The 12695-nt window shown below is 40.2% G+C and overlaps 1 protein-coding gene across 8 annotated transcripts in view; it reads right to left on the bottom strand.

The window, feature by feature from the left end:
• SLC37A1 (solute carrier family 37 member 1) overlaps positions 1 to 12695 on the bottom strand; it is a 41920-nt gene that overhangs the window by 22114 nt on the left and 7111 nt on the right. For 6 of the 8 annotated variants that reach the window (XM_083500450.1, XM_083500447.1, XM_083500444.1 and 3 more), the window contains exons 2-7: positions 7384 to 7591; positions 5414 to 5495; positions 3246 to 3372; positions 2655 to 2733; positions 1937 to 2072; positions 479 to 555 (exon numbers count right to left, since the gene is read on the bottom strand). In XM_083500450.1, the coding sequence (XP_083356576.1) occupies positions 479 to 555; positions 1937 to 2072; positions 2655 to 2733; positions 3246 to 3372; positions 5414 to 5495; positions 7384 to 7439 (557 nt within the window). In that variant the 5' untranslated portion in view covers positions 7440 to 7591. Of the gene's footprint in view, positions 1 to 478; positions 556 to 1936; positions 2073 to 2654; positions 2734 to 3245; positions 3373 to 5413; positions 5496 to 7383; positions 8784 to 12695 lie in introns of all 8 variants that reach the window. The other 2 variants (XM_083500451.1, XM_083500446.1) reach the window with 1 other exon arrangement.

A 12695-nucleotide genomic window follows, 5' to 3' on the forward strand; every position in this document is an offset into this window, starting at 1 on the left:
CAGGGCTTGCTCTGGGCTACTCATCCCTGCAGTCCTGAAATGCAGGTTTCTTCAACATGAAGTGCTCCTATTCAAATCCAAAGCAGCAGACAGGAACAGGCACATGACCAGTATGTATGGCTGGCAAAACCTGTGACCAGTCTTGAAGAATGGCATCCTTATTCTCCAAGACATTTCCTATATTCTCAGATAAGTGCTTCAGTATCAAGGGGGTTGTGCCTCTAACATGCCTTTATGCCTATGTGTCAACAAAGACCCCATATACACTTCTCATGCTATCACTTTTCCCTCAGGAACTTCAAATCGCTTAATATGTCACTGTCTTTGATTACACTAACAAGGAATGTTAAATGGCACAACTTCACTGTAAAACATAGCTTTTAAAATCTGTGAGTTACTGAGTTATGAGGCAGACTATTTCACTTAGTTTGCAATGTGTCCAACCCCACCCAAGACAAACAGATTATAAAAGATTTACCTTCCTTTCCCAAACCAGTTGCCAATGCAGGTAACCACACTGGGCCAGCCAGTAGTTTGCACCAATCCATTAGCCATCTGAAATTTAAAAACTTTGCAATAGTTATCTTGAAACAACTGTTTCACCAGATAATGCAGTATGTCCAAGAAGCCAACGTTAAAAACAATATTCAAAGTTGTGTTAAACATATCAGTCAAAGACCACAAAGCTTGCACAGCCTAGTCAATCCTCATTGTTATATATGCTTTGTTTCCTAGACAGCAATGTCAACTCTCCCCCCTCCCCCACTTGCCAGTCCCACTGATCGCAAGTGAATAATGACCATCCATTTATTCCCAAATGCTCTAGAGGCAAACTAAGTCCTGGGGGCCGGATCTGGCCCAATTGGCTTCTAAATCCAGTCCGCGGATTTAGTGTGTTTTTACATGAGTAGAATGTGTCCTTTTATTTAAAATGCATCTCTGGGTTATTTGTGGGGCATAGGAATTTGTTCATTTCCCCCCCTTCAGAATATAGCCTGGCTCCCACACAAGGTCTGCAGGACAGTGGACTGAAAAAGTTTGCTGACTACTGCTCTAGAGCACCGTTCCCCAATCTGTTGTTCTCCAGATGTTTTGGAAGGCAACTTCCATCAGATCTAGCCAGCATAGACAATGGTGAGTTGCTGGGAGTTGCAGTTTAACACACCTAGAGGGTGCCAGATTGGGAAAGGCTCCTCTAGAGCAGCTTCCACAGCTCGTGTGCCAGCATGAAAGAGAAGTCATAGACTTCCTAACAGTTCAACACTTAGTAGTGATTTCCCTTGCCAACACATTTTTGTTAAGTTGTGGGTGAACATATCAGATGACACAACAATTCTTCAAACAGCTCTTGTTTATTCACAGGCCAGAACAGAACTGAACTGAAGGGTTCAGCCAGCCTGCTTATATAGAGCTCCACTACAACGCAACAGTAACCACTGAACATCACTTTCAATCCCTTATTTGCATATGTGAACCTGAGTGAAAATTATCTACAGTATAGATAGATAACAGGGTGAGAAGTTCAGTACATAACAATTTGAAAGTTCCTGATTGTGCATTGGCAGCTGCATTTCTACTAGGCCCACACTTGATGTCTCAACTAACATCACATGTGAGGCAGGTGGGCATGAATTAGGGAAGACAACTTCACTAGGCCCACACTTGATGTCTCAACTAACATCACATGTGAGGCAGGTGGGCATGAATTAGGGAAGACAACTTCACAGGCCAAATCTGAACCCCTAGTAGGTCAAGATTGGCCCTCAGGCCAAAGGTTCCTCACCCCTGCAGTATCCTTTGGAACAGGAGGTGCTATGGAAAGGTTGTCATAGGAAACTAAGTGGATTTTGAGGCAGTTCCAGAAAGGCAGTTCTTTTTTTCTTTTTTGGTCATGTCTGAAAATTCCAGGTGAGAAAAGAAACATAGGTGTGCCTACCTGAGCCACAATGTAGAACCACAGGCTGTGTATATTATAGAAGTAACCAAATCCAAACATGGCAGTGAAGAGTCCGCTGGCAAACATCCCTCCAGTGAGATAATACCGGATAGGCAAACGTTCACCTATTATGCCACTGTGAATTCAGGCAAAATAAAAAGGGATTGATTTCTGAAGCATGCTGAGCATATATAACCCGTAACATCTGAAGATATTACATGGGCATTTGCTAAGTAAGCTATGGTTAAAATCCAGAAAATGCAAAGTTTACCAATAACATTGTAGTAGCACTATAATAAAAAGAACAATTTGAGAAACTTTACAAAGTTGAGTTATCGTGAGTTGTTTGTATTCAGTTTTCATATTTCAAGGCAAACATTTTGGTTTGTATTCAGTAACAAGAATCGAAGTCATGAGCTGATAGTGCTCATCTGAAATCACGATCGATTCTTCTCAGCCACAGTAGGGACAGGATTTGAATTTGTTCCTTTTTAAGCAACTTTGGTATGCTACTGTAATAGGGAATATTCTGTACTCTAGAATCTACATTCCTAAAGCCTAGAGCACACACTGAAGAGAATAATATTTAGGAGACCTTCTTTTGCTCCTCAAAAGCTTGTAAGCAACTGAGCACAGTAGAAGATCAGAGATTAAGCAATCATATATTTACAACTTGAAAGCATGAAAAAGGATTTTTAAAAGAGTAAAAGAATTTTACCTCAGATACATCCCAACTGCATAAGCACATAGGAATGAATAATCCAGGGCTCCCAACAACTGTTTGTAGTTGCTCTTATCTAGGAACACATGTTTGTTAAAGTTCATGAGATGGAATTTTTAAGGCACAAATAGCCATTAAAAAGTCTGAACAATACATATTCAGTCTCTTTGCAACTTCAAAGAGGGATTCTAGCAGGTTAAAACAATAGTTTGCTCCGTAAGCAAATTGTGCTTAATCAAATTATATACCTGTATAGTTTGTACCATCATGAATAAATGGATCAGCTTGATATAACGGCCATTCATTATAGTCTCCAGAATTATACCAGGCATTTAAAAAGTGGAACATCTTGCACAGTACAAGATTTATTTTCACAGGTGAAGTTTCAAACATGCCCGAGTTTCCCACTAGCACTGTATAACAAAGTTTGGGCATTCTCTTCCCCCTATTGCCAGCCGCCCTGCCCCACAAACCAGTTGTTATGTGCAGGAGTGCACAGAACTGTGAGGAATTGCAGAACAAAACAACACAATTTTTTCCTTTAGATTATATTCCAGTTTATGGGGGGGGGGGGGATAGACTACTTACCAAATGGCTCCCAACCACAGCGTGACTCATTAGCAATTTTTTTAACAGGCTGAATCTGGATGGCATATTCTTTGTAGGTGTTATGCTCAATAACTTGTGGAGTATTACAGTGCTTATGTAGTTCTCCCTAAATTAAAGTAATAAAATTAATCTAACAGAACACCTCATTGCATAGAACCAAATATACTATTTTTACTTTACGAATATTTCAAATCAGGGCCAGCCCACCTACGAGGCAAGTTGAGGCTGTTGCCTCAGACGGCAGATCTGGGACCGAGGAACATACTGCTTACTGCCGCCGCCATGTTGCCTCAGACGGCAGATCTGGGACCGAGGAACATACTGCTTACTGCCGCCGCCACCTCCTCTGTGTTCTCCCTGTTGTGCCCATGGGGCGCAGAGGTGCAGGCGAGGGCACAGGCAGAGCTGCAGCACAGGCCCAGAACTGTGAGGGACTGTATTGGAGTGTTTTGCCTCAAGCAGCAAAACATCCTGGACTGGCCCTGTTCAAAATAGGTTTTGCTGTTTAGAAACATTTACCAGTCAAAAGGCTTTCTTTCCACCTTAAAAAGGTTTGAATAATAACCTCAATGAAATCCAGCTTTGCAAGCTTTTTTTTTTTTTTTTAAGAAAATTTAGTTATGTCAAGAGACTGCAAATTTCCATGAGGCCTCATCCTTCTTATGGATAAGCAATAAAAGACAAAATTTGACAGAGTATAACTCAATCACTTGCATGCCTCGAGTCAGTTTTCCATACAGTAAAGAGTGGGACTAGTAATAGGAATCAAATACAGGCAGAAAGTTGTCAACATAAGCAGATTTTAAATAGAACAATAGAACCATGCAAAGCTCCGGTCAGGAGCAGTGAGGCAGTGTGGCTTGGCCTCTGTATCCAAAGGTGGAGAGGGAAGGTATTTCATTCTTTTTCCTGTACCATTTCCAGTCTAGCTGGAATGGTTTTGTTTTGGATCCAGCAGATCCATGACAGCCCTGCTCCATTGCCTTGAAGAAATGTGATAGAGGAATATTTCAAAGGTTGAAATTATATATTATTTTAATAGTCTAGGCTATATATATAATTACATATTGTTGTCCAGGAACACTATAACTGCCATGTTGGAGGTTTGGTTGTGTGAGTGTTCCCGTAGAGTGTTATTTGATTGCTGAACAAGTCTGCAGAAATGATATATTAGAGCAGAGGTTGTCAATACAGTGCACTCCAGATGTAGCTGAACTACAACTCTCACAGTATATTTTCACTGGCGACACTGGCTGGGGTTGATGGGAATTAGGAGTCGAACAGCATCTGGAGGGCACGGTATACTTATTCTTGATCCATTCATTTTGTACCTAGTTAAAATGTACAGTTCTAGTGGCTGGATGAGGAAGGACTGCAGAAACATGCTTGTCTGGTAGTGGTTAGAATATTAGACTAGAATCAGGGAAAATCAGGTTCAGATCCCTACTCCAACAGGAAGCTCACTGGCTTACTTTGAGCCAATAGCACACCCTCTGAGCAAGCTAACCAGGTGTGGGGGGTGGTGAGGATAAAATGATGAAGGGGCTTGAAAAAACTATGTATACCATCCTGAGCTCCTTGGCAGAAGTGAGAGTGTAAACAACAAAATAATAAAACAGAGAGATTGTGAATTAGCTAGGACAGAGAAAGCTAATTTGAGTAGATGAGTAAAGATGAGACACAAATTGGATCCCAATAGAATTGGTTGCCATGGATTGAAATGTTGAGCCTTAGCAACATGATTATGGTCTGGGTAGGAATTTGATTGCCTGCTTTGAACATGAGGAGACAGTCTGGAAAAATCTGAAGACTGAGTACATACTTATTTTCAATTTCACAGCACTATAAATGACACTTTTGATTTGCCTTTGTACACATAGCCTTTGTATATTTTCACAGATCATGGGCATCTTGACAATGAGACACCTACTTATAGTACACACAGTGCAGAAGCCCTTGTAGAACTGGATGTTCCACGTGGGCTCTCAATCACTATGAACATTTTAATGTCTTTTTATTACTCTACAGCATGTCACATTTTATTGCTGTATTGTAACGCATATGGTAACAACACTTTTATGTAGCTTTCAAATGTACTTCCTTGTGTGATGTCAGATATGTTAGAAAGATATTTCCTTGTTACTTACCTTAACTATACTGATTGGTTTCCTTGATAAGTGGAAACTAGCATACAGCATAAAAGTCAGGACAAATGTGAGAGCCCTGTACCTGTGAACAGAACAAACATTTATAATTCCATGATTTGCAGCAATACACTTTCAATCATTTTAGGCTGTTCCATTGTTATATCCAGTTTCTCTTATTTATTTCCAATATTTACACTGATGTAGAAGCTAAATCAAACAAGAGTGAAAGGTTAACTACAATAGGTTAAGCAATTTCCGTTTTCATTGCACAATGCTCTAACCATGCCAAAAAACAAAAAAAAACAAAAAATACTGAGATGAACAGTAGTGGTGCCTTTTTATCTTTTCCAGAAAATGTTAATTATTATTAATGAGGTTGGGGGGATGGGGTGGGATGACTGGGGCTGGGGTGGTAGGGTGATTTTTCAAAGCTGCTACACGGTCACATCTCCCACCCCCAGCAGTAACCATATTTTTCGCTCCATAGAACGCACCCGACCATAGGACGCACCTTGTTTTAGAGGGGGAGAACAAGAAAAAAAAATCTCCCCCTCTCTGCTCAGCGCCCCTTCAGCGAAGCGGCAGGAGAATCGGAGCCCCTTCCATTTCTCCTCCCGCTTGGCTGAAGGGGTGCTGCGCAGCTCTCCCTCTCTGCTGAAGCCAGGAGAGTCTTGCTCTCCCAGCTTCAGCAAAAAGAACCCGAAGCCTCTGGAGCTCAGCTGGACTTTCCGCTGCACTCCGGAGGCTTCAGGCGGCTATCCCTGAAGCCTGGAGAGCAAGAGGGGTCGGTGTGCACCGACCCATCTCGCTCTCCAGGCTTCAGTGAAAGCAACACAAAGCCTCCGGAGCGTGGAGGGAGTGCTCCCTCTGCGCTTTGCAGGCTTCGCGTTGCTATCGCTGAAGCCAAGGAGCCTGCATTCGCTCCATAGGATGCACGCACATTTCCCCTTAATTTTTGGAGGGGGAAAAGTGCGTCCTATAGAACGAAAAATACGGTAATTCCTGGCAAATGTCAGACACAACTGGGATCAAGTCCAGAGGCTGTGCCAAGAGGCAGCCACCAACGCTGCTGTGGCTAGTTGAGTCAGAGCAGCTCCCAGGAATCGGTGGCAATTGCTGCATAGCAGTTCTGTGAGGTGTGATAGCCAGATGATAAGCACGGCTGCCCGCTCTTCAATCTGCTCCTGTAGCTGCACCTTTCACAGAAGCTTGATGACCAGAACATAAATGTTGTCGCCTGCCAAACTCCATGCTGTGGAAAGCTTCACCTGGGTTTTTTTTTGCACATCATGGTATTGTTAAAGGTGTAAGAGAAGGCCAATTTCTTTCTGGACAGATGACAACCCTAACCCTAAGTATACCTGGGTTCAAGGAGCAAGAGGGGGGCTTGTCAAATATTGGAAATATTGTATATTTTATATAAATATTATACACACACACACACACACACACCCCCCGCATAAACACATCCACACACCAAATTGGAACTTCACAATTCAGTTTAAAGGAGGACTTTCCTCTTCCCAAACACAATACAAAGCACAGGTATCCTTTTCAATTTTTCAAGCATAATAGTACAGAGGTACCTCGGAAGTCGAACGGAATCCGTTCCGGAAGTCTGTTCGACTTCCAAAACATTTGGAAACCAAGGCGCGGCTTCCAACTGGCTGCAGGAAGCTCTTGCAGCCAATTGGAAGCCACATAAGACATTCAGGTTCCAAAGAACATTTGCAAACTGGAACATTCACTTCCGGGTTTGTGGCATTCGGGAACCAAAACGTTCGAGTCACAAGGTGTACATCAACCAAGGTACGACTGTAGTGATGATTATAATGTAAAGTCTATACAGAAATATACCTTTAAGCAAAATGCATCACTGTTCATTCTTATTAGAACTTAATATTTGAATTGAGATTTATTTAAGAGGAAGTCAAAGCCTGACCAGGCCAAAGCAATAGACTATAACTTACCACTGGTCTCTTGTAAATAAAGTGATCAAGCGAATCCCAGGTGGAAGTTCAGCCATTTACTTGAGTATCAGTTTCAGATATTAATTATTCAGGTGCTTCGGGTATTGGTTCCAGGTTTTCAACAGAACCAACTGTCACATTCATTAATGTCCTTTACATTTCTCCTTTGGTGTCGCTGTCCATCACTATGAGTGGCTGATTCTTCTTCCTGGTACATATTTTTATAAGAAAAGTGTTACTATGAATAACCACACCCTAGGCCAACCCCAACATCTCTCACCACCAAAGGAACACAAGCGAACAGCAAAGAACCTGCGCAAATGCTGACACCAAACCCTACATATAGTAAGTAAAATAGAAACATCTCCCCCCGACCCCATCTCCCCCCACCTCTTTCCCCCTTTTCTTCCTAATGTCTCAGCAAATGAAACTGATTATGTAAAAATGTTACATGGGGGGGGGGGAATACGAGAGAGAGAGATTGCAAACACTTTTGTAAATCAAGAAAATATTTAATAAAAAAGAAACAAACCAAAAAAGAAAAGAAAAGTTTTACTGATCATGCTACAACAATATTTCTCAGCTATGGTCGTTATGAGAAGAGAAACCCCCCCCCCCAAAAAAAAAGTAAATTTGAAAGAGCTAATTTTAATGCAAGGCATTTTTTTACTATTTTCATGCTAATATAAGAAATAAAGAAAACAGAGGGAAATAAAAACATGATTTGAAAGAGATGACCATCAGAAACAAAGATCACCCCAGTATTAAAATCTATACAAGCAACTTGACAATATTTAACCAATCAGTAATCTCGCCCACTGCTTAACGCAACCAGGATAAACATGCCCAAGCTGTGTCGACCTAAGCATCACAATTCTGGAGCCAGTTTCTCAAGGCAACATGTACACATGCTACAATCCTCAATCCAGCTTCACTGTTAGAATGTTCACCTAAAACACTCTGAGGTGTTCTCTATGAACTGCAAACCTGCTGCCAGACTACACTAGAAAATTTCAACTATGTGCATCTCAACATACGAATTAAACGTTTACACTTACCCCATAGTGTGTAATACTTACAAACCTTCCAAAGGGTACCATACTGTATGTACAGTAAATTAAGAATAGAACCCATGGTACAACACAGGGACAGGAGGAGGCAGAAATGCAGTCATTTAGTCAGGTTGGCATTTATTAGCTATGGAGGTTAAGTGGCAAGAGAGCAAGTGTTCTGGATGTCTCTAGCAGACTTGCCTTAAAAGTGGTGTCAAGGTTGGGGTGTATATAAGAGAATGCCCTCAAAATACTCTGCAGACTTGTCACAACAGGGTGTATGTTCCTGAAGCTGGACCTTTAGATCAAACTGCACCACCCTATAGAGCACTGAGAAGAGTTGCAAACCTTTTTTAAAAGCCTTTGCCTCCACCGGTGACAGCCACCTTGGAGTTTTACTTTCCAATAAATCTTTATATCTAGTCCAAACATTGTATAGTGCTTTCCTGACAATGTGGTTTTTAAACCCTTTATGCGCTTTAACCTTGTCGTACCAAAGATATGCATGCCACCCATACCTATTGTTGTACCCTTCCAAATCCAGAATGTCCGTATTCTCAAGAAGGAGCCATTCTTTCAACCAGCAAAAAGCTGCTGATTCATAGTAAAGTTTTAAGTCTGGCAGGGCAAATCCGCCCCTTTCTTTTATATCAGTTAGTATCTTAAATTTTATTCTTGGCTTTTTGCCCTGCCAGACAAATTTAGCAATATCTTTCTGCCACTTCTTGAAACAATCCATCTTGTCCAATATTTGCAAAGTTTGAAACAAAAACAACATTCTAGGTAACACATTCATCTTTATAACTGCTATTCGACCCAACAAGGAAAGCTTCATATTTGACCAAATTTCTAAATCTTTCTTGATTTCATTCCAACATTTATCATAATTATCTTTAAACAAATTCAAATTTCTTGAAGTCATGTTAACACCCAAATATTTCACTTTCTTAACCACAGTTAACCCTGTCTCATTCTGGAACCTTTCTTTTTCCAATGATGTTAGATTTTTTCCCAATACTTTCGTTTTTGATTTATTCAACTTAAATCCTGCAACCTGACCAAAGTCTTGAATTAGCTCTAAAACTCTTTTTGTGCTAGATTCAGGCTCTTGTAAAGTAAGTACTAGATCATCTGCAAATGCTTTCAGTTTATAATGTTTCGCTCCGACCTGTACACCTTTGACCAATTGGTCCTTCCTAATCATGTTCAACAGCACCTCCAGGACCGATATAAAAAGCAATGGAGAGATTGGGCACCCCTGACGTGTCCCTTTTTCTATCTTTAGTTCATCTGTAACCACGTTATTTACAATAAGTTTTGCTTTTTGTTCAGAATATATCGCACCTATACCGTTTTGAAACCCTTGACCTACCCCCATCCCCCGGAGATTCTTCATCATGAAATCCCAAGATATATTATCAAAGGCTTTCTCAGCATCCACAAATATCAGGACTGCTTTAGTATTAATGTTCAGTTCTAGCATTTCCAAAATATCTACTATGTTCCTTACATTGTCTGATAAGTGTCTTCTCGGTAGAAAGCCTGCCTGATCTCTATGAATCTCCTCCATCAAAACTATTTTCAACCTTTTTGCTAAAATGTCTGCAAAAATTTTGTAATCCACATTTAGTAGGGAAATAGGGCGGTAGTTTTTAAGTTGAGTCTTTTCCGTCTCTGTCTTTGGTATAAGTGTGATGAATGCCTCTTTCCACGTGTCAGGTGCCTTTTTTCCCTCCAAAATCTCATTACAAACTTCCATCAAAGGCTGTATTAATCCCTCCTTCAGAGTCTTATAATATCTGGAAGTAAGCCCGTCCGGTCCTGGAGATTTACCCAATGTCATCTTTTGAATGGCATCTTCTATTTCTTGTTCTGTTATTCTGTGATTCAGGATTTCTTTGTTTTCCTTTGAAATCTTTCTCAGTCCGTTTTTTTCCAAAAACAGTTCTATTTCTGCATCACTCTGAGGACCTTGTTTATACAGTTGACTAAAATATCTCTGGAAGCAATCTCTAATTTCTGTTGGTTTATAGATGATCCTTCCTTCCACTTCTAAATGTGTAACTGTATTTAGTTTTTGTCTCTTCTTTATTTGCCAAGCCAGCAGTTTCCCACATTTATCCGCTGATTCAAAAGTCTTTTGTCTCATTTGCTTAATTTTCCATTCTATTTCTTGATTTGTCAGCTCCATATATTGTGTCTGATATAATTTAATTTCTTTCAAAATATCCTGTGATTTTGGTTTTGATCTTAATTTCTTTTCTCCATCTCTTATTTTTTCCAGGATTCTTTCTTTCCTCTCATTCTGGCTTTTCTTTTTAATTACATTCTGTTGTATCAAAAATCCTCTCATGACTGCTTTACTTGCGTCCCAGATTATTCTTTTTTCTACATTGGTCCTCATGTTAATTTCAAAATAGTCCTTCAAAGTTTTCATAGCCTTCTTACAAAATTCCTCATCCCTAAACAAAGTGTCATTCATCCTCCATCTGAAGGTACCAGTTGTTGTTAAGTTCATTACCATCTTTACCGCGTTATGGTCGGAACAAGTTTTTGGGCAGATTTCCACTTTTTTTATCCTTGGCGCCGTTCCTCTAGTTATCCAAATTTGGTCAATTCGTGTCCAAGTCATTTTAGCTTCCGAAAAGAAGGTTCCCTCTCTTTCAAGTGGGTGTTTTATCCTCCAAATGTCCACTAAATCCATATTGTCAGTCATTTCAAAAAAGATTTTTGGTAGTCTTCCCTCTTTAGTAACTATCTGTCTTTGAGATTTGTCCATATTGGTTGAAACAACTCCATTCATGTCTCCCATCAAAATTAAATTTAAGTCCATAAAGTCCATCAAAGCCTCATGAAGTGTCTTAAAGAATTCCACTTTCCCCTCATTTGGTGCATAGATTCCCACAATCAAAAATTTTTCTCCTTGAACTTGAATTTCAACAGCTATATATCTTCCGTGGTCATCTTTGAAAATCAATTTCGGTTGCCATTTTTCCTTTACATAAATCACCACTCCTCTCTTCTTTACCTTATCTGAGGAGATAAATTCTTGACCCAATCTTTTATTTATAAGTAATTTCCTGTGTGACCTCGTCACATGTGTCTCCTGTAAACATATCAAGTCCAATTGTTCTTTTTTCAAAATGTGAAAGACACTTTTTCTTTTCCGGGGGATGTTCAAACCGTTACAATTCCAGCTTAACAGTCGCAATGCCATGATGGGATTATTTATCTTCTCCTCCTACTGCCCCAAGTCGCTCTTCTTCCTCTGTTGGTGGTGTCCCTCTCAACCGTGGCTTGCCTTTGTCCAAAATTCCTCCTCCTGGGTAGTCTTGTCCTGATTCCGCCCCTTTATAGAGATCCTCTTCGTGTTGCTCTAGAAATTTATCTTTCTCCTCTACAGTCTTTATTTTCCTTTTTTTCCCTTTGTACTTAAAGGAAAGGCCTTGAGGGTATTCCCACCTGAAGGGCACGCTGTTCTTTTTCAGTAGTATCACTAAATCTTTGTATTGACTTCTTGCATCCAGAATATGTTTAGGGATATCTTTAAAAATTTCCACAAAGGAATCTTCAATTCGCAAAGTTCTTTGGTAGTGCAGATTCAAAATTTTATCTCTCTCTTCTCTAGATCTTAGCGTTACCAGACAGTCTCTTACTTTGTTCTTTCTTTGTCTTGCACCCAATCTGAATGCACTCTCTATCTTAAATTCTTCTTGTTCCAGTTCCTGTTTCCAGAAATCGGAGAACTCTTTTGTTAGAAATTCCACTAAGTTATCTCCTTCACTCTCAGGTATTGCCCGGATCCTAAGATTCCTCTCCTTCCTCTGCATTTCAATCATGGACAATGCCAAATCATGTTCTCCCAATTTCCTAAAAACCGGGGAAAATTTTTCGTCAGTAGCCGTTGCAATTTCTTTGGCCTCTTCAGCAATCTTTCGAGTAGTTGATGCTTCCTCAAGTAATTTCCCAATTGATTCTGTGTTGGTGTTAACTTTATTTCCCAAATCAATTATACTTTTAGTATTTAAGTCAATTTTCCCTGATATCTCAGCAACAGTCTTATTTGTTTCAGCAACTTGTTTACTTGTTTCCGCTCCTTGCTTTTTTAACTGGTCCAAAGATTCATTGATTTTACTCAGTGCTTTCGAAAGTGCTTCCTCAGACATGACTTTTGTCTTTTCCTGTGGGTTAGCACTTGCTCCAGATGGCCCAGATGCAGAAGCCCTTCTTTTCATAAATGTGTCTATTTTGTATTGTCTG

This window comes from Podarcis liolepis (assembly GCF_965112155.1).
Source record: "Podarcis liolepis genome assembly, chromosome: 4".
Lineage (NCBI taxonomy): Eukaryota > Metazoa > Chordata > Lepidosauria > Squamata > Lacertidae > Podarcis > Podarcis liolepis.